Raw genomic sequence first — 25,616 nt, 5'->3', positions numbered from 1 at the left:
TAAATGCAAACAATATGCTAAGTGATGTCACACTGGAGAAATTCAGCTCAGCATTTAATCCATCCCCTTGGGGAGCAGTGGGCTGCCACTGCCTGGCGAGTGTGTGTGCGAGAGCAGTGTGTGGTTAAAGGTCGTTTGCTGAGGGACCCACACTGCAGGCCGTGGGGATTGAACCGGGTACTTGCATATCATGGCTGAAAACAGGACTGCTTTCTCTTTTAAGACAATATTCCAAGCATTATGATCAAAGAATAAAAATGAACAAATCTTATATTTCCAAATATTTTGTCAAACTTTCCAGAAAAGCTATAATATATATCCAAACTATCATGTTTGGCAGCTTTGCATTAGTTACAATGTGCTGATGAAGATTCTTAGTCATCCAGGTCATAGTCATTCCGTAAAAGTTCAAAAAATCCACTGGACTTGGTTTCCAAAATTTAAAGACGTTTTGCCACCTCTCCAGGAAGCTTTCTCAATTCAAATGTCCGGATCCGCAGTGAGTTGAGTCTTTATATAGACAAGGCCTTGTATTGCTTGGAAACATGCAAACAGAAACCGATGAGTGGGTCGTTTGGTTACATCGTTAGCCTGTAATATCTGAAACCTGTCTATGATTCTGAAGGTCGGTCGTTAAAGAGGGGGATTATCGTTAAAGGGGGGGATTGTCTCCTGTAATACCTGAAACCTGTCTATGATTGTTAAGGGTTGGAGCAGTTTAAGATCTTTATTGACAACACTACAATAAAGTCAATTCTGAGCAGGCGCCGTAGACGAGGTTCGGAACGTCAGCGTTCAGGGCTCTGTGGGAGGAGAGAGGAAGGAGATTAAGACTAAGATAAGCAAAAAGTAACCTGCGTAGTTGCTGCTCTGCTTACCGCCAGATAACGGATAACCTATCTGGGGATGGTTAGTGGAGGAATGAGTTTTGTAACTCACAGCTTTCTGATGCGAGGAGATGGCTGAACGACAGGTTGGACTTAGGCGGGGGCCCCGAGCAACACCGCAGCGGAGAGAGGTTCCAGGGGCAGCTGAAGGAACCAGTGTGAATCCAGGAAAGGGGTCTCTTGTCTGACTCGGTAGCACCGAGGGGGCTCGAGGAAACGCAAGAGCAGAATCCGAGCAGCAGGGATTCAGAGACCAGTCCTCACAGCACAGAGACAGGTGGATGAGGGATCCAAAGCTCAACAAACTAAGGGAGACAGGAAAACGATTAGAATCAGGAATCCAAAACGTCAGGTTTCAGAGATCTGTTGACAGAACAGAGGCCTAGGCATACCCCACACTCTGGCATCCTTCAGCTGAATGAACGCTCCTCTTAAGCTCAGCAGAGCAACCTAATTGAGCCGCAGGTGAGGGGCCACGCCCACCTGTCAGCAACAACTACCTGTGGAAAAGAATAAGCAGAGCACAGAACAGCGAACCCTGACAGTTTGGGTTTGTTTGGCACCGGGGTGCTATCTACCAGAGTGGTAGTGCAGAGGCAGCCCATTTTCCCTCATTGTTTTAAATAAAATAAATAAATAAATTAATTAATTAATGTTTGGAATCAATATTAGGAACAGGAAAATCAATATTATATTGGTAAGCCGAAAATCTTGATATATCGCCGAAACGATTATTTCACGCTCCCCTACTAAGTTATGAAAGCAAGAAGTAGATTCCAAACCATCTATTCCTGGCAGTAGTATGACTCTCTGGTGATAAAGAGCATTGCTCAGTGATCAGCGAAAATGCAGACAACAAGGCTTTCAAAACATTGTTGTACATTTCCAATTAAAACATATCCCGATCAATTAAACAAAAATGTCAGGTTTACGTAGCTACATTCTCAACTAATATTCTAAAAGTTTAGTTTGTGTCAAAGAAAGGGTTATTAACCTTAACTCACACTGTAGTGTTCTCAAAATGCAGAATGTTTTCCTAGAATAAGCCTGCACAACACTGAACTGCCCGTTGCTGTAAGGTCCAGGTGAGCTGCCTTAAAGAATTATCTGTTTTTTTCCTGGTTTAGAAAAGATAGATTTGGCTTTTTTAAAATATGTCTTGCCATGAAGGCCAAGGTAGAGAAAACTATCTACTACCAGCATATTTCAGTGTTACATTAATTGTGCAGTAATAGAAATAATTCTTGATTTCTGTTTTAAAACAAGTTACACATTTTTTATTTATTTATTTGCAAGCAACAAAGTTCTGTCAAAGCCTTTAACGTTTTAAATAAAACTGCGTCTACTTTACTCTTGAAATCTCCCCTTCATTGGCCCTACACTGGCCCTGAGCTGGTCCTCACAAAAGACCAATATTTTAAATGATAACCTGTAGAGACTGTACTTCCTGCGACTACTGAAGAATTCAAACGTACCATGTCATCTCCCACAACAATAAACAATATATTTTGTGTACATTTACAAAATATGACAGGGTCAGACCTTTGGACACAGTCAGCCAAATGGAATCACATTTAAATACAAAGTTTGTTTGCAGAAACTTTGACAGTAAAGCTAATTCTGATTTTATATCTTTGTTCTGTTCTAGTAAATCTCATACCAAGAATTCTCTTGCTTTACATGCTGTACATAATATTACATCTCCTGTACAGTTAAGTCAAGGTTATATGTCAATTTCGTGTGCATATATTGTATAGTTCGCAGTTCAGCAAGTCTCTTCAATTCAATACATGGAAAAGTTAATTAAATATGTTTTTTTTAAGGCACTATCAGTTTAATTTCTTGTAATGAATACTTCCTCTTAACCTGTCAGGTAACAAAGCCGTAGCATGTAAATGGAAGATGACTGTCCCGATAATTTAGCTACATGTACAGTCTCAAGAATGAAGGGCAGTTGTGAAGCAAAAATGTCAAGCATTTTACTGTGATTACACTGTCACAAGTACAGAGCAACACAATGAACTCTCTGCATTTAACCCGGCCCCTTGGGAAGCAGTGGGCTGCCATTGTGCTGCGCCTGGGGAGCAGTGTGGGTCTTGCTCGGGGCCAGAGTGGCAGTCCGTGAGAGTGGGGTTTGAACTCAACACCTCAGGATTCCAAGTGCAATGCACTGACCACTAGGCTGCCATTCCCCAAAGGGAAGGCAACAATATTTTACACCTAAAGGGCAATTTAAAAAGCTCCAGTTTTGCTTAAATCTGTCCAGACTTCTCTGATTGGAGGGAGATCGTTTCATCTCTCCACTCTGAAACAAGCTTACATCAAGCACTGATTTCTTTTAAACTAGAACTAGGAGTATGACTTGGGTTCCCTTTAGCTACCAAAAAAGGCATTTATATCCGAGTATACGAAAAAAAGTATTAAACATCTTTTTAAGGAAATATGTTTTTATTTTATATATACTCTGCACTTTCACTAAAGAGAAAGGCCTGATTAAATTACTCCAAGTTTTAAGGTTTTTTTTAGAGAACATTCATGCTGCTCATTAATGTAATCATTGGATTGTTTTTTTTTTTTTCCATAATTCTGATGATTAGTTGTGATGGGAAAAAAACAACATGTGGAATTGCCACCGGCAGTTAAATGATGCATGTCAACTCCATTATTTGGCGGTAAGTTCTAAGTGTGATTAATTGCAGGGAAATCAGGCCCAGATTTATTTAATTTGAGCTCCAAGGAGTTTTTCTCATAAGGAATGATGCCAAGTGACAGACGGACAGCTAAAATGATCCATTTTCATATGCAATAAGTGAAAGCATCATGTCGGGAGTATATTTTGGCATGTATACCTATTTATGTCTCCGGACACATAGTCCTGCAGGATTTAGAACCACATCATAATGTTGAAATGTGGCATCACGATGTTGTATTGTTGAGAAATAGGATGGCTGCCGGTTTATTAACTGGCAGACTGTCAGTCTATATGTGGTACACATACATATTTAATTATTTTGTTTATTAATGTAACCTGGGAGCTTGTGTCACAAAGTTTCCAAGTTCTATGTCAGAGTAAATACAAACTTTAACTGACCCAGCTAGCAGCTCTGGTGAATAGAGGGTAACAGTTAGCAGATTGGGGACTGAGGGAGATGGAAATCATTCACTTTGTGAGTTGCTTATATGGATTCGATTTCAGTAACGGGGCAAGTGTCACAGAGCGGATGGAATAAGCATAGAGCCAAAAGATGCAATCGAGGAGCTGCACCCTCTGAACCTAAACAGGAGAGCATTCCTTAGAGAATATGCCAAAAGAAATCCTACACTAAGTTATGATAAACCAAAATGTTATTTGAAGCCATTAATTAAAAAAATCTGAAATAGCAAAAAGCCGGTCCTTATAAAGTTGTGCAATTGGTCAGAGCTTGAATGAGCTTTGTTTAGTGGGAAGAGGAATGAGTTTTCCCTTTTCATTTTCAGGTTTTAACTTCCACCATTACCTCAGGCACAGATATCCATAGTTATTTATGAGTTCCATGAATTTGACAGCTGAGCTTCTTACTAAGTAGAAGCACTCAAAGGCAAGATAACCTTTTCTCTTCTTCTTGCCAACTAGGGAAGAACTATTTCTCTGTTCTTGTGTAGTATTTATAAACCTCCAACAAAGGGTTGCATTTGTGGGTCACCAAGTTTTGTGGTAACAATACATTATTTCCTAAATTTCAATTTAAAGGTAGATCTAATACCTTTAGTAAGATTTCAGATCTAAAGTTATGTATATTTATTATGGATATATTTGAAGATTTGGATTAATAAATAAAATAAAAGGAAAAAAATGAAGTTGAAAAGATTTATCTGAAAAATATTTTAGAAATGGAAACTGCATAAAATCCCAGCTCAACTGATGTTTAAAGTTTTTAAGGCTGAGTCATACAGTAGTAGCCATTCAAAATTTCCTCACTTTCCTTGATGGGCCCTTGGGTGGTCCCCTACGGTTCCTTTTTCAAACATCAGTGTTTGTACTTAAAATATTCTTTCTGTCATGATTTGTGAACATTAAGATCTAAAGAGAAGCATTATCACCTGGTCAGACCCTGTAACTCAGTGAAAGGGTGGAGTCAGTCCTGGGCATGCATGTAAAATAACATGCATGCCCAGGAGAAGGAGGGGGTCATTCGGCTGGTGTTTGACTGGAAAGGGCCTTTTGAATGGCTGCTACTGCATATACTGATATTTGATGACAAAGCTATAGAAATTTCTTTCAAAATGTAATTTAAATTCCTTTTGTGTAGGTACTGTTAATTCTCTGTTCCATGGCGTTTTTATAAGAAAAACAAGAAAAGAATAACAAAACACTTCCAGAGGGAAAGCATTAAATAAGAAGTTTGATAAAAAAAATATCCTATTGAAAAGAAAGCTTTTGTGATGTAAAATTATACTCTACTCATTACGTATATTCTGTTAAGGTAGGGTTATTTATTTATTTTTTTTTTTCTTATCCTAAAAAATAACTTGAGAACAAGTGTTTTAACCCAGGGCTCGGTTTTCGATGCTTCGTCTCCCTACACTGTAAACCCGGATAAGTAGATTGTACTTAAAAATATAATTACACTGAAAAAGGACATAAAAACGTTCAGCTTAATTGAAATAAACAAGTAATGTCAGTAAATTAGACCTCTCTAAGTACTATTAACTCAGTTTCTTTGAGTACAAACTAAATCTGGGTTTACAGTGTATACAAAATTAGATCCTGTCTGTCTGGGTTTGAAAGGGGATAAACAATGCTATATAGTAAGTAAAGAAAAATCTACTTTTTGAATGTTTTTCAGTGTCCTTTAGATATCACTACCCTGTAACCCATGGTGGGGAAATCCTTTGCAGTTAGAGGATGAGCCTCAATATTCAGTTTAAATCCCCTCAATTTTTCATCACCATTTCAAATACTAAAACAAGACCAAATTTTCAGTGTCTACAAGTAAAAAGATTAAAAATCTAAATTTTATTTAAATATTTTCCCTACAATTTTCCGAGGCACTGTTAAGTTTGTAAGACACTCCAGACAAAATTTGGTGACAAAAAAAAAAAAAAAAAACAGCATTCTTTTTACCTCTGAATATTCAATTTTATGAGAAACTCAGCTGCAGAATAAAAGTCCCATCCACTTTCAATTACTTTGCTCTCTAAAATATGGAACAAACTCCTATTGTAAATTCAGGCATACTTGCTGCTTTTAAATCTTAAAACAAATTATTTCACTTTTCTTCAAGGTGATTTTTTTTCTTAAATTTTTGAGAGCCACTGTTCTGGAGAATCTTTTCTCAAAGTATCTTTGTGTTTCCTAACCTTGTGAAATATTACTAGAGAGCTCTGAGCGAAGTCGTCGTATCAAAAGGGGATTACTGACTCAAAGTAATAACAGTGGGGCTGCTTAAAAAGTTTGGCTACAGTGACTTTGTGGAAAACAATTATTGGGTCGTATGGGATTATGTTTTCCCTCCACTGAGCAAATGCTTGAATGTAATGTTGGATTTTGATGATTTCATTTCAGATTACATTACAACAATATAGCATAAATATTATGAAGGAGATTTACACATCATAACCAGGGGTTCTGTATTATTATCATCATTATTTTGCTCTAAACGCACTTAAAGGGCCTTTTTCTAAATTAAATAAAAGCAGAAAAAAGCATCTTTTGATGTTTGAGGATAGTTTACGGACAGGACACCGATTTCAGCACATCGTTTAGATTTAATGGGTCAGACATCCAGTTTTTACACTACTTCACTTAGAAGGGGGAACCTTATATTTCTGCTCTAAATAAGAAGCATGGCTGGATTCTTATTGCAGGAAATCTGCAGGCTGCAGGTAGCCATCATCGGGCATGTTTGCTCCAGTCCACCTCTAATGATGCTTGGGATTTCTGATCGCCACCAGCGGTTTTTGGGTAACAAGGTGATAATGGCAGACAGATGGAAAGATGCTAAAAGAAACACGAAATCAATGGTAAACAGAGTGACGGAGACATTGCTGTGGTGGATGTGCATATTTTTTGCTCTGGATAAATTACTAAATACTGCATTAGCACATCTGTTCTTCTTGATTTCCTATATTTTATTAATATTCATCTGGGGAAGTCATTGTGTTGTGTTGTGTTGTATGGATACATATCTAACAATATAGAAAGAAGACATCCATTTAGTTTTTACAATAACATATGTGAAGAAGAAAAACATGATCTTTCGATATAAATAATTTCTTTACCATAACCAGTTACAAGATCTTGAAGCCTAACTTTATATAGACAAATAAAGATCCGTTGTATTTTCTCTAACAAGCATGTGTTGGGGTTCTACACTGCAAAAATCATCTAGAAATTAGTATGAATGTCTCAAATTAAGTGTATTTAGCTTTAATTTGAGCAGGTTAATAAGATTATTTGCCAAAGGAATGAGTTGTTTTTTTTAACTCTCAAAATAAGATAATTGGATAATATGCACTTGAAATAAGACAATGCAGTTGTTTTTATTATTATTTTAATCATATTTTGTCATGTTTCATTGGCAAACTGTCTCACATACCTCCTGAATTTAAGAAAAGAACACTTTCATGTAGAAGAAACTAGGCTTATTTTAAGAAAAAAAATGCTTATTGAGGTTTCAATATTTTACAGTGCACATACTGAAATCTACCTGGTGTTCTGTTCTAGGCTGGAATGATCCGCACCGACTCAGACGAGTACTTCATTGAGCCGCTGGAGAAGGGCACTCAGGAGATGGAGGATAAAGGCAGGGTCCATGTGGTGTACCGCAGGTCGGCACTTTTGCAGGCCTCCTCTGACAATTTTGTGGACTACCACCTAAAAGGTAAGAGCCTTATCCTCCCAAAAAGGAATAGTTCAAAGTCAGCTGGCCTGCTAGTCATTTTCAAAGTCATGAAGAAAGAACAGCACAGCAGGAAGGCAAATGATGAAGATGAAGCTGAGTATTCATTCGTAGTCCGTACGTTTTAGCTCTCCATGGCTCTGGTTATGTGGTGCACTTTTTCACCTGTTTTGCATTATTCCCCAAGCCATTGCCACCCTCAACTCCGACCTGCACTGTCGGTCACTTTACACCTGTTTTACACTATTCCCCCCCCCCACAATCTGTGCCAGTACTGTTTACATTTCCTTTCCTTTGAATATATTTATATTTTTTATTTTTTTATTTCACGGTAGCTGAAATGGAAGTCCCAGAAATCTCATTGTATCCGTTGTAGAATATGATGACAATAAAGGCTTTTTAACTATTTAACTATTTAATGGATCGTTTGGTAAGATTTGGCATTGCTTGGATTCAAACCAAAGTGGCCATCTTTGTTTTGATTTGGATTCCTTTTAGAGGATGCATCATAAAAGCTAACATGTTTTACATCATCTAACTTCCGTCCAGATGGAATAGTCTAAAGTATTTGATGAATTTTAATTATTTAATTTTTTTATCTTTTATAAAAACTTTATAATAAATTGCCATAGGTTTATTTTCATCCAATAAATATCAAACCTATTAAGTCTAATGTAAAATCATGCATTTTCTTTCCACAGGGTTCCATATTTGTGTGGAGTTAATACTTAAATAAATAAAATAAACCTAAATAAAATACATTTATCATATCCAGTGTCTAATCCTGCAGGTTCTTAAACCACATTAGACTATTTGTATTATTTTACTGACCTGGCTCTGACTGTGGTGCAGTGTTAGGCTGAGAGTCAGAGCCGAAGGGAAAAGCAGCTCAAAAGGTGTTTTGCCGAGGAAGGAATTTCAAGATTTCCCCTGCGTTTTCCACCCTACCCCATCCACTCAACTAGATGTGGAAGTAGTTATGTTTAACTTTGTGGACAAAGAAATTACGAGCATGCTGTCATTCACTAAAAACATTTCAGAAACAGATACTAAAAGAAATGACCTGAATAATGAATAAACTTACCCTTAGAATTATTTATAAATCTGATAGCTCTAGGTTTTAGTGATTGTGATGTGTAGACTGTGTAGGAAATGAGACAGGTATCTGTTAAAATGATGAAAAATTAAGAAAACTGTTAGAACAGATCTCTTCTTCCTGCAGAAGGTGGGCTCCTTGTCCAGGGGAAGTCCCTAAGGGAACTTACCTTAACTCAACACCATCGGAGTGGGTCAAAGATGGGTCAATCTCATTCTGACTCCTGGGGTGTTCAATCACGTTGGTTGTCAGCTCTCCTTTCCTTGATAAAATCCCTATCTGGTACATAGCTGACTGGTCATGTCTGGAATTAATGTTAAGCAGAAGTTTCCAATGCTGCCACTCAAACAGATGGTTGTAAATATACTTCAAATTCTTCTTTGTTTGTATTCTGTGTCTTCTTCCAGTCAGCTGACTGGGAATTGAAACTAGGAGTCGAAAATGTAAAAATATGAATATTTCCCAGAGAACTGAAATGTTATAACTGGTTCCAATCAATATTTTGTTCTTGGTCGGTGCCCATCTCTTTCTTTCAGCCCCTTAATTGCAGGGAAAAATTGTTCTGCATAGTATTGACTTAGCTGGATTGAATGCAGGTGCAGGGCACATATTCTAGACATTTTACAGCTCTATAGACATCTACATGCATGGGTTCTAGTAAAGACATTTACATCCTGCACATCAAACTGCAGTATTGTGCTTCTGATGATGCGTGATCGGTGTTGTTTCCATCTCTATCTGCATTTATATGAAAAACTAAAGCGGGATTTAAAGGCTTTATCAAATAAATGTTATGAGTAAATGTTTTTGAATGCAGATCATTAAAGTAGCTTGATTTTGATGTTTGAACTAAGCTTCTGATAAACTCATTTAATGTTGCATTCTGGGTGGAATTTGTGCCCAGTCTGCCAAGAGATTTTTTTTGCCCTGATTTCTTTTTGGGAAAATACTGTATGTCCTCAAAACATTTTACAGCAAAAGTATAAAAATCATCTGAGAAAAAACTGAAAGTGTCACAAACTACAGACAATTTATGGGTCTATTTTAATTTTTTCCCTTTTTTCTTTGACTTTAAGCACTCTGGTATACAAGCTGTAACTTCACCCTGGTCTGGGGGGGCAATCTCAAAAATGCTTTTATATCCAGCATACTGAGGTTACAACTACATGGTGAAATACTTAGCAATTTCCTGCTGGAGTCCATGTTCGGAAATTTTAGAAAAAAGATGGTGACTAGATTGCAAAATGTTTGTTTCAAAGGAATTTTTTCTTATAAAAGAAATTTCATATATGGTACATAAATGGCCACTGACATGTCTGCCACAGAAATACTTTTATTTAATTTAGAAATGTTTGTAAAAATTAAATTACCTTAATTCCTCTGGAGTTTGTCATGACTGAAATATAGAAATAAAGATTTTCATGGTGCTTATAAACAAAGAAACAAACTAGTACTAGTACTTCACTCGAGACCCAGAAGATATACTATATATCCAGCTTGCATAAACACAGGTTTGTATGAACCAGTCCATCTGATAAAGCCAGATGGAGCTTAGCTACTGGAGAAGGGGATGGAAGTGGGTTGAATCAGGGTCATCTGAGTCGAAAACAGACGTAGCGCAACCACTTCTTGTGCTTGGCTGTGTTTGAGGCTGAGCAGTGGGTTTGAAGACCTTTTAAAATGAATTCTGGATGATGATTGGGCTTCGTGGGGGTGTGGTTCAAAGCTGATTGGTTTACTTTGAAGACAGGTAAGCCTCTTAAGATGAGGGCAGGTAATTCAGTTTCCGCATTGGCTTCATTACTATGAAACTCTGGAGCTGTTATTTTGATAATTAAAATAAGCACTTTTATATTTTAAAGTTTGATAGCAAATTTGTAAAACTAACCTATCTGATTCATTTCCACTTTTTTTATGTATTAAAGATAAAGTTAATTGTTTTCCTGCAAATCAACTTTTGCAAAGAATCTCACTTGGAAAAAAGTTGCCTTTTAATTAGCCACATGGAATCACAGATAAGTGGAAGGTCTACTGACGTAATACAAAAGGAATCCTTATTTAGCTGTTGTTCATGGTACCCAAATCAGATCATTTCTAAACTTTATTTTTCTCATCTTAATATTAACCTAATTTATACATGAAGTATATACTTCAGCAAATCTTTTATTGACACACCAATACTATATGTATTAGCAGTTATGGCTTTCTCTCATTAACGACACTCTGTTTTCAATTTTAGCCAGCGTTTATGGTCTCATCAAAACAAGATGAGGCTAACTGCTAATGTTATTTGCAGGAGTTGAACCCCACTCATTCCAGCATCAAATACACTTAGTTAGGGTGACCAGATTTGGGTTTGGGCATTTGAACTGAGCCGTCAGCTCTGGGGCTGGTCAGAGAACCCCGGCGGACGGGGGCATGGAGCCAGCCGGGGGACGGAGCCAGCCAGGGACGGTGCGACCAAACCCGACCTGATACCGGTTGCCCTACACTTAGTTAAAGGAAGGACATTAGTGAATCATCTTAGGTGGTCCATGCAAACTTTTATGTGGGCTTCCAAACCTGAATCAGGGAATTTAATGTACTGTTTTGGACAAGCGGAGAAGATTAGAAAGGAAATTAGGAAAATGTATAAGCAGAGAAAGGATGAACAGTAGAGAGTGTGATTGATGCTGTATAGTAGAGCCACCATAAGTGTTGGACTCTTTTTGCTGCTTCCCTCGTGCGATATTCCCATGTTGAGTTCTTATCTTTTAACAGTAGAATATCTGTCAGGATCTTTAGCGGGTGTGTTTTTAAATGGATTTATTGTTGGCAATAACAGTAGACCTGTAATTCTGTAATCAGCTGCTGTGATCCTGAAATGGATCATAGCAAAGGAAAAGGGAAAATATTCATAAAGGAAAATACGGCATTCAAAATATTAGCTCATCTGAATTCGCTAATTTTATACAATCATCTATCAATCAATAGTCTTAAGTTCTTGGGGAGAGAAACCTTCTGTACCAAAAAACTATTCACTCAGTTCTGAAAACGCTGTTAAATATTTCCACAGAAAGATCCTTTGTTTTCAGAGAAGCATTTTTATGATCTTATTCCAGTCTAAAATTTCCGCAAAGCTTTCACCAGCCAATTCTGAATTGAAAAGAACTAATTTCAGATTGAATGTTTGCTACCACCTATGTGAATCACTATAAAACAAATGTTAATTAACAATAAAATGAATAATACATATGTATCTTTGAGATTTTGTACAGAAAATAATATTTTCTTTTAGGTGATATAGGTGTAATGGGTTGAATAAACATTCTTTGACGTGTAGGGATTACGAAAATTATTTTTAACTCTTAGTTTTTATTCTTGTTTTACTGTAAGTCAGGGGTGTCAAACTGGTTCCAGAAAGGGCCGTGTGGCTGCAGGTTTCCTTTCCTACCAAGCAATAGCACACTAGACTCCAGTCATCTCATCAAGTGAGTCCAATCTGAACATGATGACTTGATGAGATGACTGGAGTCTAGTGTGCTATTGCTTGGTTGGAAAGAAAACCTGCAGCCACACGGCCCTTTCTGGAACCAGTTTGACACCTGTGTTTTAAGTGATAGTTGTAAATGAAGAATGGGTACATGATGCTTGATGCCACAAATGTGTTGGCTACTATTACCCCATTTAGATTTTTGAATTGGAAATGGACTGAATAATAATAATTCAATCGCTAGAGCCCCATTTAACCTAATGCATTCACTAAATCACCCATAAATGCCTTGCCCCGTGGTACTGACATGAAGCAGAGGGAAACATTCATTAAACCCACAATGTTTACATGGTAAGAAAGCTACTCCACCCATACCAGCATGCATTGGTAAATGTCAACATGCATTTTTGCAAATGTTATTCTTATCTCACAAATTGACATTTTTGTAGCAAATGATGCACAGCATATTAATCTCTGCTGTCCTGACAGGATCCAGCTGCATGCATTGAAATATTTCACAGAAAAAGAAACAATCCTGCACTGTATCATGTGTCAGAGCTTCGATTAGAGTCTCAGATGATGAATCTAAATCAAATTAGAGGCTTTTAAGAGCAAAGTGAAACTGTGCACTGAGTCCAGTTCTTAAGCTGGAGGCCCCTTATCTTGTCAATGGACAGGCCATTTAGCTATTGGTGGAGCTGATATATTTAAGGCTTATTTTTTCTGCTTCCTGACAAACCTTAGAAGAAATGATTGTGCTTTCTATATCTATTTTGTTGTTACACTCAGCCTTCTTTTCTATATTGCCAAAGGCCATTATGTTGTCGTTTACCTCAAAGCCTCTCTGTCACCTTGCTACAATGTGTCTATCTACTTTAATAAAGTTGTTCTTTTCTAAGGCAATACGGCTACAAACTGTTTACTAACTGTTCATTAAACACCAGAGCCATGTTTTATGGCAAGAAATTAAACAAAATATGATAAAGGACATTAAAAATATTTAAATTGTTAGGATAATTATCATTGTTGGTGTGTGAGTCTACTACACCCTGACATTCCCTGTCTGTTGCGTGTCAGAACTAATGTTTTCCCCAGTAGTTTATGTAATTAGGCCAGTTCCTCTGTCCGACTATATACATTTATTATCTTTGTTATGTCCGTGGCAAAGATTTGGGAATGGAATGAGGATGTCCTTTAGCAAAAAACAAAGTGTAATATTTTGATAAGGCTGGAGACATGGATGTCTCCTCATCTGCTAACGTGTATGATGTAATGATGTGATGATGTGGCAGACTGGACTTGTATAAAATGCTTTTATAAACTGTGATTCTTTGCCACTTCACGAGATGTGAGCCCAGTTGATAATTTCTGCCTTCTGTATACCTAAGAAACTTCTTCGATCTGAGTAAGATTACAATTTCTATCAAAATATGTTGTCATGGTTATTCAATACATACATTATGAAGCGTTATTTCAAGAGTTTGTCCCAAGTGATCTCTTTCCAGGAAAAAGAAAAGGAGAGAGAAAGCTTCAAGGTGTAAACACAGAGCTTTCCTTAACAAAATCAAGATCAGAATGGTCACAATAATCATTGTACATAGAGTCAGATTTTCCACTCACAATATTTAGGACAAAATTCTATGTTTTCTTGATCCCAACTATTGTGATTTCTGATCTTCCTATTTAAACCTTGAAGAAATCTGGTACTTGTATAAGAAAATTAGGAGCACATTTCTAAAGTATTCATCTACTTTTTTTGTCTATGTTTTCTTTGTTCTGTATCCTGTTTTGCCAATATAGCATTGGAAATGAATGTCCCCAGAGCTAGATAACAGCCCAACAAATTTGCTTTCACAATCATGAAATGGTGGGCACCAGATTGGGAAAGGAAGGACAAATTTATGGGCTGGATTTGAAGGATTCTTTGAAAGAGTCATGAATTAGGACAGCCCTTTGTATCACTATGCTTGCGAACCTTCCGCCACAACAATCCCGCCCCCTTGATAATTGACCAATCATATTCACTTTATTCACTTGTGTAATGTCGGGCACCACTCGGGAGAATTTGGCAATGCAACGGTTGGAACAGTCGTTTCCTTATGACTTTAACAAGAGTGTGCAACATTCATGTGGAGAGCAGAATTAAACAAGCTTTTAAAAGAAAACCTTTTTCGGGCAAACAAAGCAGAATTTCCAATCTGTAGAGCAATAAACAGCATATATTTGATGATGTCTTGATGAAATGGTTTGGTGTGAAGTAGAAAAAAGTCAGACCTTCCCTGTCAGAGGTGGGATTTTAACCCAACCTCCAATTGGAGACATCCACATTGCCGATGGTGTCAGAAATAGTGGTGAGAGGGCCCGGTGGAACTGTGTACGGCAACCTCGCTTCTGTCAGTGTAGCTATAATGTAGCTTGTCGGCCTCAGTTTGTGTGTGTGAATGGGTGAATATAATGTAAAGTGCTTTGGTCAAGTCTCCTGAGTTGAAAAAGCGCTTTACAAATACAGGACCATTTACCATCCATAGACCTGCTGAAATGCTGCATTTCCAAATCTGGAATGTTCAATCAAAGATAAAACGGGACAACTTTGATTTGACTTCATAGTATTTGCTGAAGGTCTTTATTTCTCTTAGTGTCCTCATGAAACATTGCATTGTTGTCGGCAGATGATCATGCTTAAATTTTTCATGTTTTTTTTTATCAGAATACTTCACACAGGGCTTTTAAAAGCTGCAAAGTAGGTCAAGTTGCTACAGCAGATTCTGTATTGTTTCTTGTAATCTTTCAGAACTCTGAGCTCTGTATGGTCAGGGTGCTGTGCTTGTTTGGGAACCTCTCATTCCCTGTTGAGAGGCAAAGGGTTAGGCTGAAAGCTGCTGGGGTCTCAGCAGCAGAATGCTCCCAATTTATGACAAGCAGAGCAGTTTTCTGCTTTCTTATAGTTTACCTTGAATAACACCCCTGGTGAACAGAAACTCAGATCCTTTTTCTTTAGTATCTTATTGTTTCCTTTGAAAATATTTGTCTTTAGGGTCCTCATAGAAAATTATTAATTTTGAAAGGGTAAGCATCTCTTTGACTGGAGCTTAGTGTAGTTTTGTTTTCCAACATCTTTCCAGTTCCCATATTAAAACTATTTACTATCAATGCATCTTTTGCCAAAAAAGAACAGTTATGTGTGGATATATTTGATTATTTGCTCTTTTTAAAAATAAAATACTGTTTACATTGTTAAGAGAAAGCAATTATTGTCTTTCTGAAGTTGGTTAAAACCTTTCAGCAAACCCCGTTGGATCAGTGTAGCACACAGAAGTTTAGTTTATCCTTTGATCACAAGAAAAACATATCATATGATGACAGATATTAGAAATTTATACCGTCTTGTTTCGCTTTTGATCTGCTTTTAATCTTTATACCTGTCTAGGGTTTCATCTCAAAACAATAGCCTAATCCACTGTTTTTTACTACACCCACCTTTGGGGCTTTCCAGCTGCTTTTGATCAGACCAATTTAGACTTAAGGGTATTTTGTCTAAATCTGTGCCATAACTCTGTCAACGTTTTATAAAAAACAATAAATATTTACCTTCCCTATTAGTCGTCTTTTATCAAATGTAATAACACAATTAATTTCTTTTAAATTTTAGATTTAAGATTCCTGTTAACCATCAGTAAGCATTTTATAAGCTTTATGTTGAACAGATCACACTTAAATAAACACAAACAAACAAGATAAAATATAAAATAATATATTAATTGTATAAGCTATGTTTACAGGGAAATAGACATGTTTGAAAGTCACAAGTTAACCAAAGGAAACCAAGGTTTTAAAGTGTTATTAGAGCTTACTAGTTTAATGCCTGTACTAGTTTTCCTCTGCTTCATCCAGGACCGGGTCACATAGACATCACTTTCAGAACAGACTGCCAGACTTCAACCAAAGGACATACAGTAGTCTCTCCAGCGTGTCCTGGGCCTCCTCCCAGTCGGATGTGCCTCAAACACATCCTTTGGGAGCCATCCAGCGAGGCATCCAAAAAAAACATTTCTCAGCCACCTCAGTTCACTCTCAATGTGAAAGTGATCTACCTCTACTTTCTCAACTTATATCTAAGCGAGGGCCCAACCAGCATATGTGGCATCTTGTTCTCTTAGCCGTGAGCCAGACTCACCATAGGTGAGGGTAGGAAAGTAGACTGACTGGTAAATCAATAAAGCTTTGCCTTATTGCTCACCTCATTTTACCATAGTAGATCTGTGAGGCTTCCGCATTCGTGCAGCGTCCTCACTGGTCCATCTATTGATCTTCAGCTCCTTTCTCCCCTCACTTGTGAACAGGACCCAGAGATACTTCAAAGATCTCCACTTGATACCTTAGCTCTCCTCCAACCTGACGCTAAAAGCTAAAAAACACTTTTTTCCTTTTAAAAACTTTGGGCTCTGACTTGGAATAGCTGATTCTCATCCCTATCTATTTGCACTTTGCCACTAACTGCCTTAGCATGTGCTGCAGGTCTTTGCGGGAGGGGATCCTTTTTCAGCCCTTGACTGTACTTGGATATCATGTCCATAAATAGACAATGAACTGGACCGCTGACAGAGGGCAACCCCTCAGGAGTGCAACATGAATCACAATAGGGCCGACCTAATGTCAGCCACATGGAACAGTCCCGTGCTTCGCTTATACAGTGACAGGATGGCCCCTACTTAAGAGCGTTCTCCTAAGTTTAATTAGAAAGTTTAATGACTTGGATATCTGAGCTCTGTATATAAAGATTTATTAAGAGGAAAATTAAGTGGAAAATAAATGAATAAAATGAATTCAAATGTCTTCAACATTCTAGCATTTCTACAATCAAAGAACATTCTTAACGGAGGAGGAATGTGCTCTACTTGATCAACTTTTTGTTTCATCCCTCAATGTCTCTTATTCTTTGACCTGTGATTCCAATAGGGAATATCTCACTGGAAAATGCTCCTCAGATTGTGGAAGGAAGCTAGCTGGTTTGTTTGGTTAAGTTAATTACGGGTGGTTTTATTCTTTCATATTACCCCAGAACTGATTTGGACCAACAAATCTACTTATAGGAGTCAAATAATACATTCCTAAACAAACCCTTTTTTACTGCTGATATCTGGCAGGTAGATCAGGTTTGTTTCAGAGTCGTCACGACACCCTGGTCAGCCAATCAGAAGTTACCTCTATGAAACATTGCTAATTTCGCTTGATATACAAGAATGGACATCTCAGAACGTGGACACAATATTCTCATTGTCTCTTGGCTGATAGTCATTCAGGTTTAACAGATTCCTGACATTTAATGTTGACTTAAATTATTAAGGATTAATCAAGAATTATCTAAATTCCTTTCTTTGTTTCTAAATTAACAAGTTAAAATAATTGATTTAGAACATGCTTTAACATATTTAGAAAGAAATTAGGATTATAAGAACATGTTGATTTGAAAGACTCAGTGAACTGATTGAGGTTTGAGTCTGTCTTTGCTGATCTGAAAAGTGCATCAAAGGTATACTCAAAGAAGACTATTATTTTGGGTGATAGGTTAGGAATATATCTACTGTATGAATCAAGTTAAAATTAATTATTGGTTTAGTTTTAATCACAGTTAATGTTTCCATTTATTGCGTCCTTTATTACTGGCAAAAACAAAGGTTCTTTAATGTTTGTCAGACTAAGTCTGTTTTAGAAAGGGTCAGTACTGATTTTATTGTCATAAAGGATTAATCAGTAAAGGTTCAAACACAAAAGTATTTAACGTTCTTTAGAAATGAAAACAATGTTACAAGTATTTTTCTATAAGAATCAGGAAGGTCAAGTTAGCTGTATCATCCATCTAAATCATACTGCAGCAATTATATTGAATACTAATATGGGCAAAGGGTTGTTTAAATGGTTTGAAACCTAATATACAACAACAATACATTAATAGAAAACACAAAAAAGTTTAAACAACTCCAAATATCATATTTTACTGAAGCTAAAAATTAAACAGGTTGATATGGAATGTTATAGAGAGACTGGGGCCTGAAACTGAATTACTGCTTTTTGACTTTATTAGAAAGCTACAGGTTTGGGTTGACTGCAGCCTTGTAGGACATGGAACTGTCTAGAAGGCGCTTCAGGAATCTAAACTGTTATCAATAGTCACCTTTATTGTGAGAAAGGACCTGTTGAACTTTACACCAGAGGAAAAAAAAACAAAAAACGATGCCCCTCCTGTTTATGCCACAGGAATCTAAGCAAATAATTCCAAAGGTCTTTGCCTCATTTGGCAGCTTCTCTTCTGAAGCTTGTAGAAATTAAATTCTACAGTCACTCCTGCAAATAAAAACCATCAGTAACATTTTCTGTTTTCCTATTAAACATATTTCTGTAGTAGAGATGCCAAAGAAAGCAACTGTAAGCTGGAAGGATTACACTTGCTGAGGTAATAATAATCACCCAGAACATTGTTTCTTTACAAAGCTCAAAGAGATCAACATTTAGATTGGTAGGGTAGATTTCTATCTCAAAGTAACTTTAACTTATATTTATTAGTGTTTATTCATTTTTTGAGATTATCCAAGTCTCTGTTGCATCTGCCCTGTGAGGGAAAGCATTTTATGCTGCTCATAAGCAATACTTTATGTATAGCTAAAGTCTGAGATTTTTAGTCAGTCTTCATGGCCAGACTACTTTTTAACATTTTGAAATATTTAGCAACTGCTACTTTGCTCTTTTTTCATCCTCAAAGTGTGAGAATACGACAGGCTTACATACATATAGGCACGGATTTTCCCTGGCAGCTCTATGCTTTTGATAGTAAGATTAAGTTTGAAGAGTGTAATGCAAATAAAGATTTTTTTCATTATTAGAAGGATTTCAAATGGTATAAATATTCTTTCAGAAAAAAAATTGAAATACTCCTTTTATATTGACATATATGTATGTTTTTGAGTTTTCAATCTGTGTGGATTAGATCATATCAACAATCTAAGCACATACATTTAATCAAATGTTCATGACTAACCAAAAAAATAAAGTTTTTCAATATTTAGTTCAATGTGTGAAAAAAATCACAAAATGATCACAACTTGATAAATGTTCAAATGCTTTTTTGGCAGTAGAAATTTGTGTTTCATATTGAAACATGCTAAAGAAAGTGTCTATCAGTATCTTTTTTCTTGGTTCTTTCAAAGTCTATGGCTTTATGATTGTGTAATAACTCAAGAAATTGAGAGTTTCCTCTAGCTTCCTAGCTTTCTCTGCCTGCCCTCCCCCACCAAATACTTTGATGTAAAGGTATTGTTTTTCCATTGTACTGAAAATAGAAAAGCAATCTACCGGCTTTATAGCCAAAGCATCCGTTAATGCCATATTCAAGTGGATGTCAAGGAAATAAGGCACTCCGGAGACTATAAAAAGAGATTCCATGCTAAGAACAATGTGAGGCAAAGTTTTGTCTCAGTGGGGCATAAGTAACTTAGTCTGAGGGATGGAAAAAAATTCAAATGAACAGGAAAAAGGTACTATAAAAAGATTAGTTATTATGAACTTTTATTCTATGAATGAGTCCAAGTATATGACTAAGCTGCCTCTTAAAATCCCCCTTTCACTAGCAGCAGAAGACATGCTGAAGTGGACAGTTCCTTTCAATATCCCCAAGCTCTGTTTGTTAAGCTAATCAAAAGTACAGCATTCAAGTCATGAGTAAAGTAAAGTAAAGTAAAGGAGGCACATAGAAATGCAGTCTGCCTCTTAAATTTCTTTTCATCTGTGTTTCTTTTCAATAAGTGGAAATGAATGACGGCTGCCTCAGTCTGAACATATGCAATGCAAAATGTGTCACCATAAATTCAAGTCTGTGGCCAGAGCATTCTTTCACCATTGGGATGGTGCCAGCTCATACAGCCATTTCTAACTTTGCATTATATGTAGCTGTTTAACATCCACGATTTCATCTGGACTCTGCGGTGTATTCAGGATTTAAAGGCATTAAACTAGTTCTTGTGCAAATTCTTAGGATTGCTTTGATTTCTGGAAATAAATGGAACACAACCCAGCTGAATCAGAATCGTTAAGTAAATGGATGAGGGCGTCTGAGCAGCTGTATACTGGAGATTTAGACAGGGGTTCAGCATTTTTTTACTATTTTCCCTTCCTGAGGCTGCCTGGAGTTGATGCCAGAGACACGGAGAGAAAAGCAGCCCTTCTTTCATTTCTTTCTGTTAGACGTGGATGGGTCGAGCATGATGAATGAGTTAAGGCACAAACACACTGGACAAGATTTAGTGTCCAATCCAACAGGAAATGGGATTGTATGAGGTTGTGAGTTTACATCTCGGTGAAAAGGAATGGGGTTGGTAGCTCTGACTGAAGGTCTGAAGGTCTATTTTGGTCAAACCCATGCAGCAGTTTGGCAGCAATTTGGCAACGACATGATCCAGAGAAGAAGAAAGACACGGTGGCAAAGTAAAACACATTCGCTTTGGAGACAATAAACAGCAAAATCTTTGAATTGCGAGATAAAATAGGCTATAGAGTAAAGGGATGAGTTTGGTCCTACAACAAACAGCATTCTTTACAAATGGTAAGACTTTGAGAGAAAGCAGATTATGTGAAATTGAAAAAAAAAAAATTATATATATATTTATATACTTCACAGAAAGGTCTCCAAGAATCAGCCTTGGCTGCATTTTGTTTAAATGTAGTTTTAATTACATTCAACTTATCAATATTTTTTCCAAGTATGGTGTGTAGGTTGGTCAGGACTGTTTCTATTCTGTTTGCCGCCTGGCTTAGCTCTGTGACATTGTTACTGCAGCTCTGCTTTCTTTACAGTTAACGGAAGCACCTTTTTGATGATTCTTTTGACTTTTTTTATAATTTGGCCAGTCAGACAGGAGGGATTGTTTCAATTTTTGGGATAGGATTCAAAAATGCAGCACAGTCCCACACAAATTGGAACGTCTCGCCACCTTCTGCCTAATGGGAGCCTCTAAGCAGATGGTGTGACAAGGGAAAAATGTAATTGGCACTTCCAGATTTGTACAGAAGCTGTGTCTTTAGTTATCACATGGTTTGTGACCTAATGGGGGATTTAAAAAAAGCTTAGAGCTGCACAATGTCAAAACCTGTAATGGTAAAATAACAGAAGTCTGCTTGAATTTAATTGTATTCTTTTAAATTTCAAGTATGATGTCAATATTGTTCTTTTAAGTTATAATTTAAAGTCCTTTATGGCCAAAATTTACCAGGATCGTCTTTGTCATGATGCTAAATCTAATGGAAAATTAACATTCAAATTTCATCATTTTAAATGGAAGAAGAATAATATTTTTTTTTCTCTGTTGCAATCAATATTATCTCATAATTATTCAATAATATTCCCCAAGTTGCAGGCTTTCCTTATATTGTTTCAGAGCAATTTATCATTCCTATGAATTCATTTTTTATTTTTTCTAATCAGACACACATTAAAGCTACAGTGTGTAATAATTACAGGGATATACAGTCAGAAATGTAATATATTATACATAACTATGTTATTTATCATCATCTACGAGCTCAGCCTCTTAACCTCAATATTTGCGTTGCCTTAGAATTCGTTATTTATAATTACATAGGAGCGGGTCTCGCAGCCATGGAGGCAGACATCTTTGCGCTACGGCAGCGCAGAGCCAACAAACTAGCGATTGCGAGATCGCCCATTACGCTCGAAAGTAACTACGGCAAGTTGAGAGAGATGAACTGAGACGGTACTGAACAATAGATGGCAGTATTAAAATTATCTATGTAAACAAACCTCATCACTTGAGAAGGTAGGTGATGCGGACGTCGTGGAAGACATTTTGTCCCGTAACGCTCGCCGTACTGTTGGGGGGGAGAAGCGGTGGGGGGGATATGTTCATGTTGCTGCGGTCTGCAGTCTGAACGTTAGATGTCGCTAAAAATTACACACTGTAGCTTTAAGTTGTGGTAAAAGCTCACTCAATAACATTGGGAAAAAAAAAAAAGTTTGTGTATATTTATTTTATAATTCATAGATTCTTTTATTGAAATCATCTGCATAGTAAGACTTTTTAAACATTCCTAAAATATGACTTTTATTTTCTTTTGAAAGAGATTTCATAATCTCAAAGTTTGGGTTTCTAATCTATGACTCATGTGTCCTGTGTAAACTGGACCTCCTGAGGTTTTTGTCAGAATATTCAGTGTTTAACCAGAAATATCAGAGAATCAACATAGAAATGCATATCTAGCTTTTGTCTTTTCAGTCCCAAAGAACTCTATCTTGTGGAAAACATCATATAAGCTAAACAGCAGAATGTTAGAGATGACCCAGAACTTTGACAATGTGAATAGAGAAGAACATCAAGGAAATGTGCTTTAACCTTTTGAATTGTTATGGAAAACCCATTCTTTGGTTTATAGGGGATTTTACTTTTACGATACTGTTGGTAAAACCCAAGATATTAACACCTGTAGCATTAGTGACCATTTTCAAAACAATTTGTTCCCCAACAGCCAGTTATTCACTGCAGCAGATGTTCGTTTACACTGAACTCATTTGAGCAGAACTTATTTTTCGTGTTAACTGTAAGTTTTAGGGTTTGCTCTTGTCATCTGCATGCTCATTATGAAAGGTTGTTGCAAAGGTAATTTCCGCTCCTCTTTGATACAGATGCCTGCAGGAATGCAAGTTACAGCTTTACTTTCTTCTGAAAAATGCAAGTGAAAGAAAAGAAATAGCTTTTTTTTATTATCTGCTGCTGCCTTTGCTTTCCTGAGCTCAACTCAATGAACAGTTATTGTTTCCGGGGTAGTTTGATAAATGCAAATTAATTCTCAGTTGCCACTAATGGCTTTCCTATAATCCAACACTAGCTTAGCTGAAAGACTCGGCTCACTGTCCTTCCGTCGGGAGGGAAAATGCTTCACTCTGAACTTCAGCAGCCCTTCAGACATGATTCAACTCGACAATGAGCTCAGAAATGAGCACATCACAGTCCAATGTCTATTATATGGAGGTGTGCTTAGAATAAGATTGTTGACGTGAGTTGTGTGTGTTTAGAAAGCAGGAGAAAATTAGTTTCTGTAATTGAAAAAAATGTAAGGTTATCAGGTGTTTTGCTTGGTTTTTATTAAGTACAGGTCGTCTAAGATATCAATAGATGAAGTTTCATCAATGTCTGAGGTGAAGGAAACACTCTAGCCCTCCTTACCCTTTGAGGAGTGCGTTGTTTTGTGTCACCAGCTTTGAAACCTTCAGTGAATTCTTAGCATCCCCTCCTCGTGTTTCTACTCTGAACTCTGAATAAAACAGTAGATGCTCGTTCCCTCCTATCATCTCTGCCCTCCTCAACCATGCCAGGCACGCCTCCACCTGAACCTGGCTTCTCTGTTTGCATCATAAACTGACAGATTAAGCAGATACTTTCCACATTGCCTCACGTCTTCACAAGTGTGGACCCTTCATGCGCCTGATGAGCTGTTTCCATTTTAAACCTGGTGGTAATTAGCCAGACCAGACAAAGCCAAGATTCTAGAAGGAAGAGGAGAAAAGACTTTGACAATGTTGTGCAACACAGAGTAAGAAAAAAAAATACATCTTAAGTGGCAGCTCGCTGGTGCATTTCTTTTCACCCAGTCTGTTCTGCAGAGATCCAGATGTTTTAAATTCTCTCTCCTTGTTTTGATCCTACATCTTTTTTGAGACAGACAAAGTACTGAAGCTTTCTGCGAGGCGGAGAATGTGTTGTTGAAACACTTTGGTTTTCTCGGCCTGATGACAACATGTTTTGATTGTGCAAGAAAGTGAACGCTGCAGACACTGGAAGTCTGTCTTTTATAGTATTTTAGATGACATGTTGCTTTTTCAGGTTTTGTTATCTACTTCATGTTTGCAACCTTCAGGCTCTGTTCAAGGGATGCTTTTATTTGTTTGTTTGTGAGGTTTGGTAGACATCAGGTCTGAGTGTGCATATGAAAATGAACCAAAAATGAGGTTATTCTGAGACAATGAAAGTTTTAAATATAACAACGTCTTTCTTATATACAAGTATTCATAATTTTTAAAGTTTTCTTAAATCATTCGTGACAAAAAGTTTTTTTCTTGATGTGATGCATTCCAGTTGACATAATGAAAACTTTTTTTCAGAAAACTGTATATGCTGATAAGATCTTCAGACCCCTTTATTATAACACAGTTGCACTGTGGATGTATTTTATTATGCCTGAATTGTAATAATACTGTCGCAAATTTACTTCAACTGAATCAATCAGCGAATGCAAAGGAAAAACTGAAGCACATGAAATGAACGAAGCGGCTCAATCAGGTCTTAAAATTTCTATTTTAAGAGACTGGCATCATGGAGGCTGAGTGGGTTTTCTAACTACTAACTAAAATAACAAGCAGGACAGAAAACATCCTGTCTGTGTGTGTGGGTGAAAATGCACTCCATTCACAAATGTGCACCACCCTTCATCCTCAGACTGGCATATTCACCGCTCAGGCTTTTATATATTTCACTTTTTATCAGCTGTATTTTAAAGCAGTTTGCTGCTCGACCTTTCAACGATGACATTGAGTTGTTTGTTCTTGGACAGAAAGAGAGAGGAGGGGTGGGAAAAAAACGGATGCAGGTCACGAAAATATATTGAACTGCCTTAAAGGAAATACAGTAGACGTTTCTTCCAAAAAGGTAGTTTGCACCCCTGCATGAATGGAGCCTAAGTTTTGCCGCATGTTGTAACCGACCAACTCAAACAGGCCCAACGTTGTCCTCTGCAGGCCTTAATTTCTGCCACTTACAAACTGGCCTCAGACTTTCTGTTGCTCAACAGCACAACAGATAGGCAGCATGCCAACAGAAAGAGGGTGACAACGTTTAAATGTAAACAGCCTGCCTTTAACACCAGAACTAGAGGAAAAAAACACCAAATCTCTAATGAAAATTTACTTTTATATCAGACTTTCCTAATTGTTGTTTTGTATTTTATCTCAGCAACATCCTCATTAATGACAGCCCCATGTTTAAAGAGTTTAAAACTAAATGATTGTTTGTTCCAGCATCAGAGAAAAGATCCATCTTTTTCTTTGTGTTTCATCTTTTGTGATTAGAGCAATTATAAATTTTAATAAAGTCACTTGTGTGATATTGACTAAAAGGAAACTGACTTTTAGTTTTCTCTATGCAATGTATTGTATGTATGTATGTATGTATATATATATATATATATTCATATATATATATATATATATATATATATATATA

The 25,616-nt window shown here is 36.9% G+C and overlaps 1 protein-coding gene across 2 annotated transcripts in view; it reads left to right on the top strand.

Moving 5' to 3' along the window:
• Positions 1–25,616, top strand: part of LOC107098578 (A disintegrin and metalloproteinase with thrombospondin motifs 3-like) — a 232,713-nt gene that overhangs the window by 37,487 nt on the left and 169,610 nt on the right. For both annotated transcript variants that reach the window (XM_015396319.1, XM_015396318.1), the window contains exon 2: positions 7,594–7,750. In XM_015396319.1, coding sequence (XP_015251805.1) covers positions 7,594–7,750 — 157 coding nt within the window. The remainder of the gene's footprint in view (positions 1–7,593; positions 7,751–25,616) is intronic.

The sequence above is a fragment of the Cyprinodon variegatus genome, unplaced genomic scaffold (genome assembly GCF_000732505.1).
Source record: "Cyprinodon variegatus isolate N-32 unplaced genomic scaffold, C_variegatus-1.0 Scaffold790, whole genome shotgun sequence".
NCBI classification, from domain to species: domain Eukaryota; kingdom Metazoa; phylum Chordata; class Actinopteri; order Cyprinodontiformes; family Cyprinodontidae; genus Cyprinodon; species Cyprinodon variegatus.
This window is presented reverse-complemented; position numbering and strand designations above follow the sequence as displayed.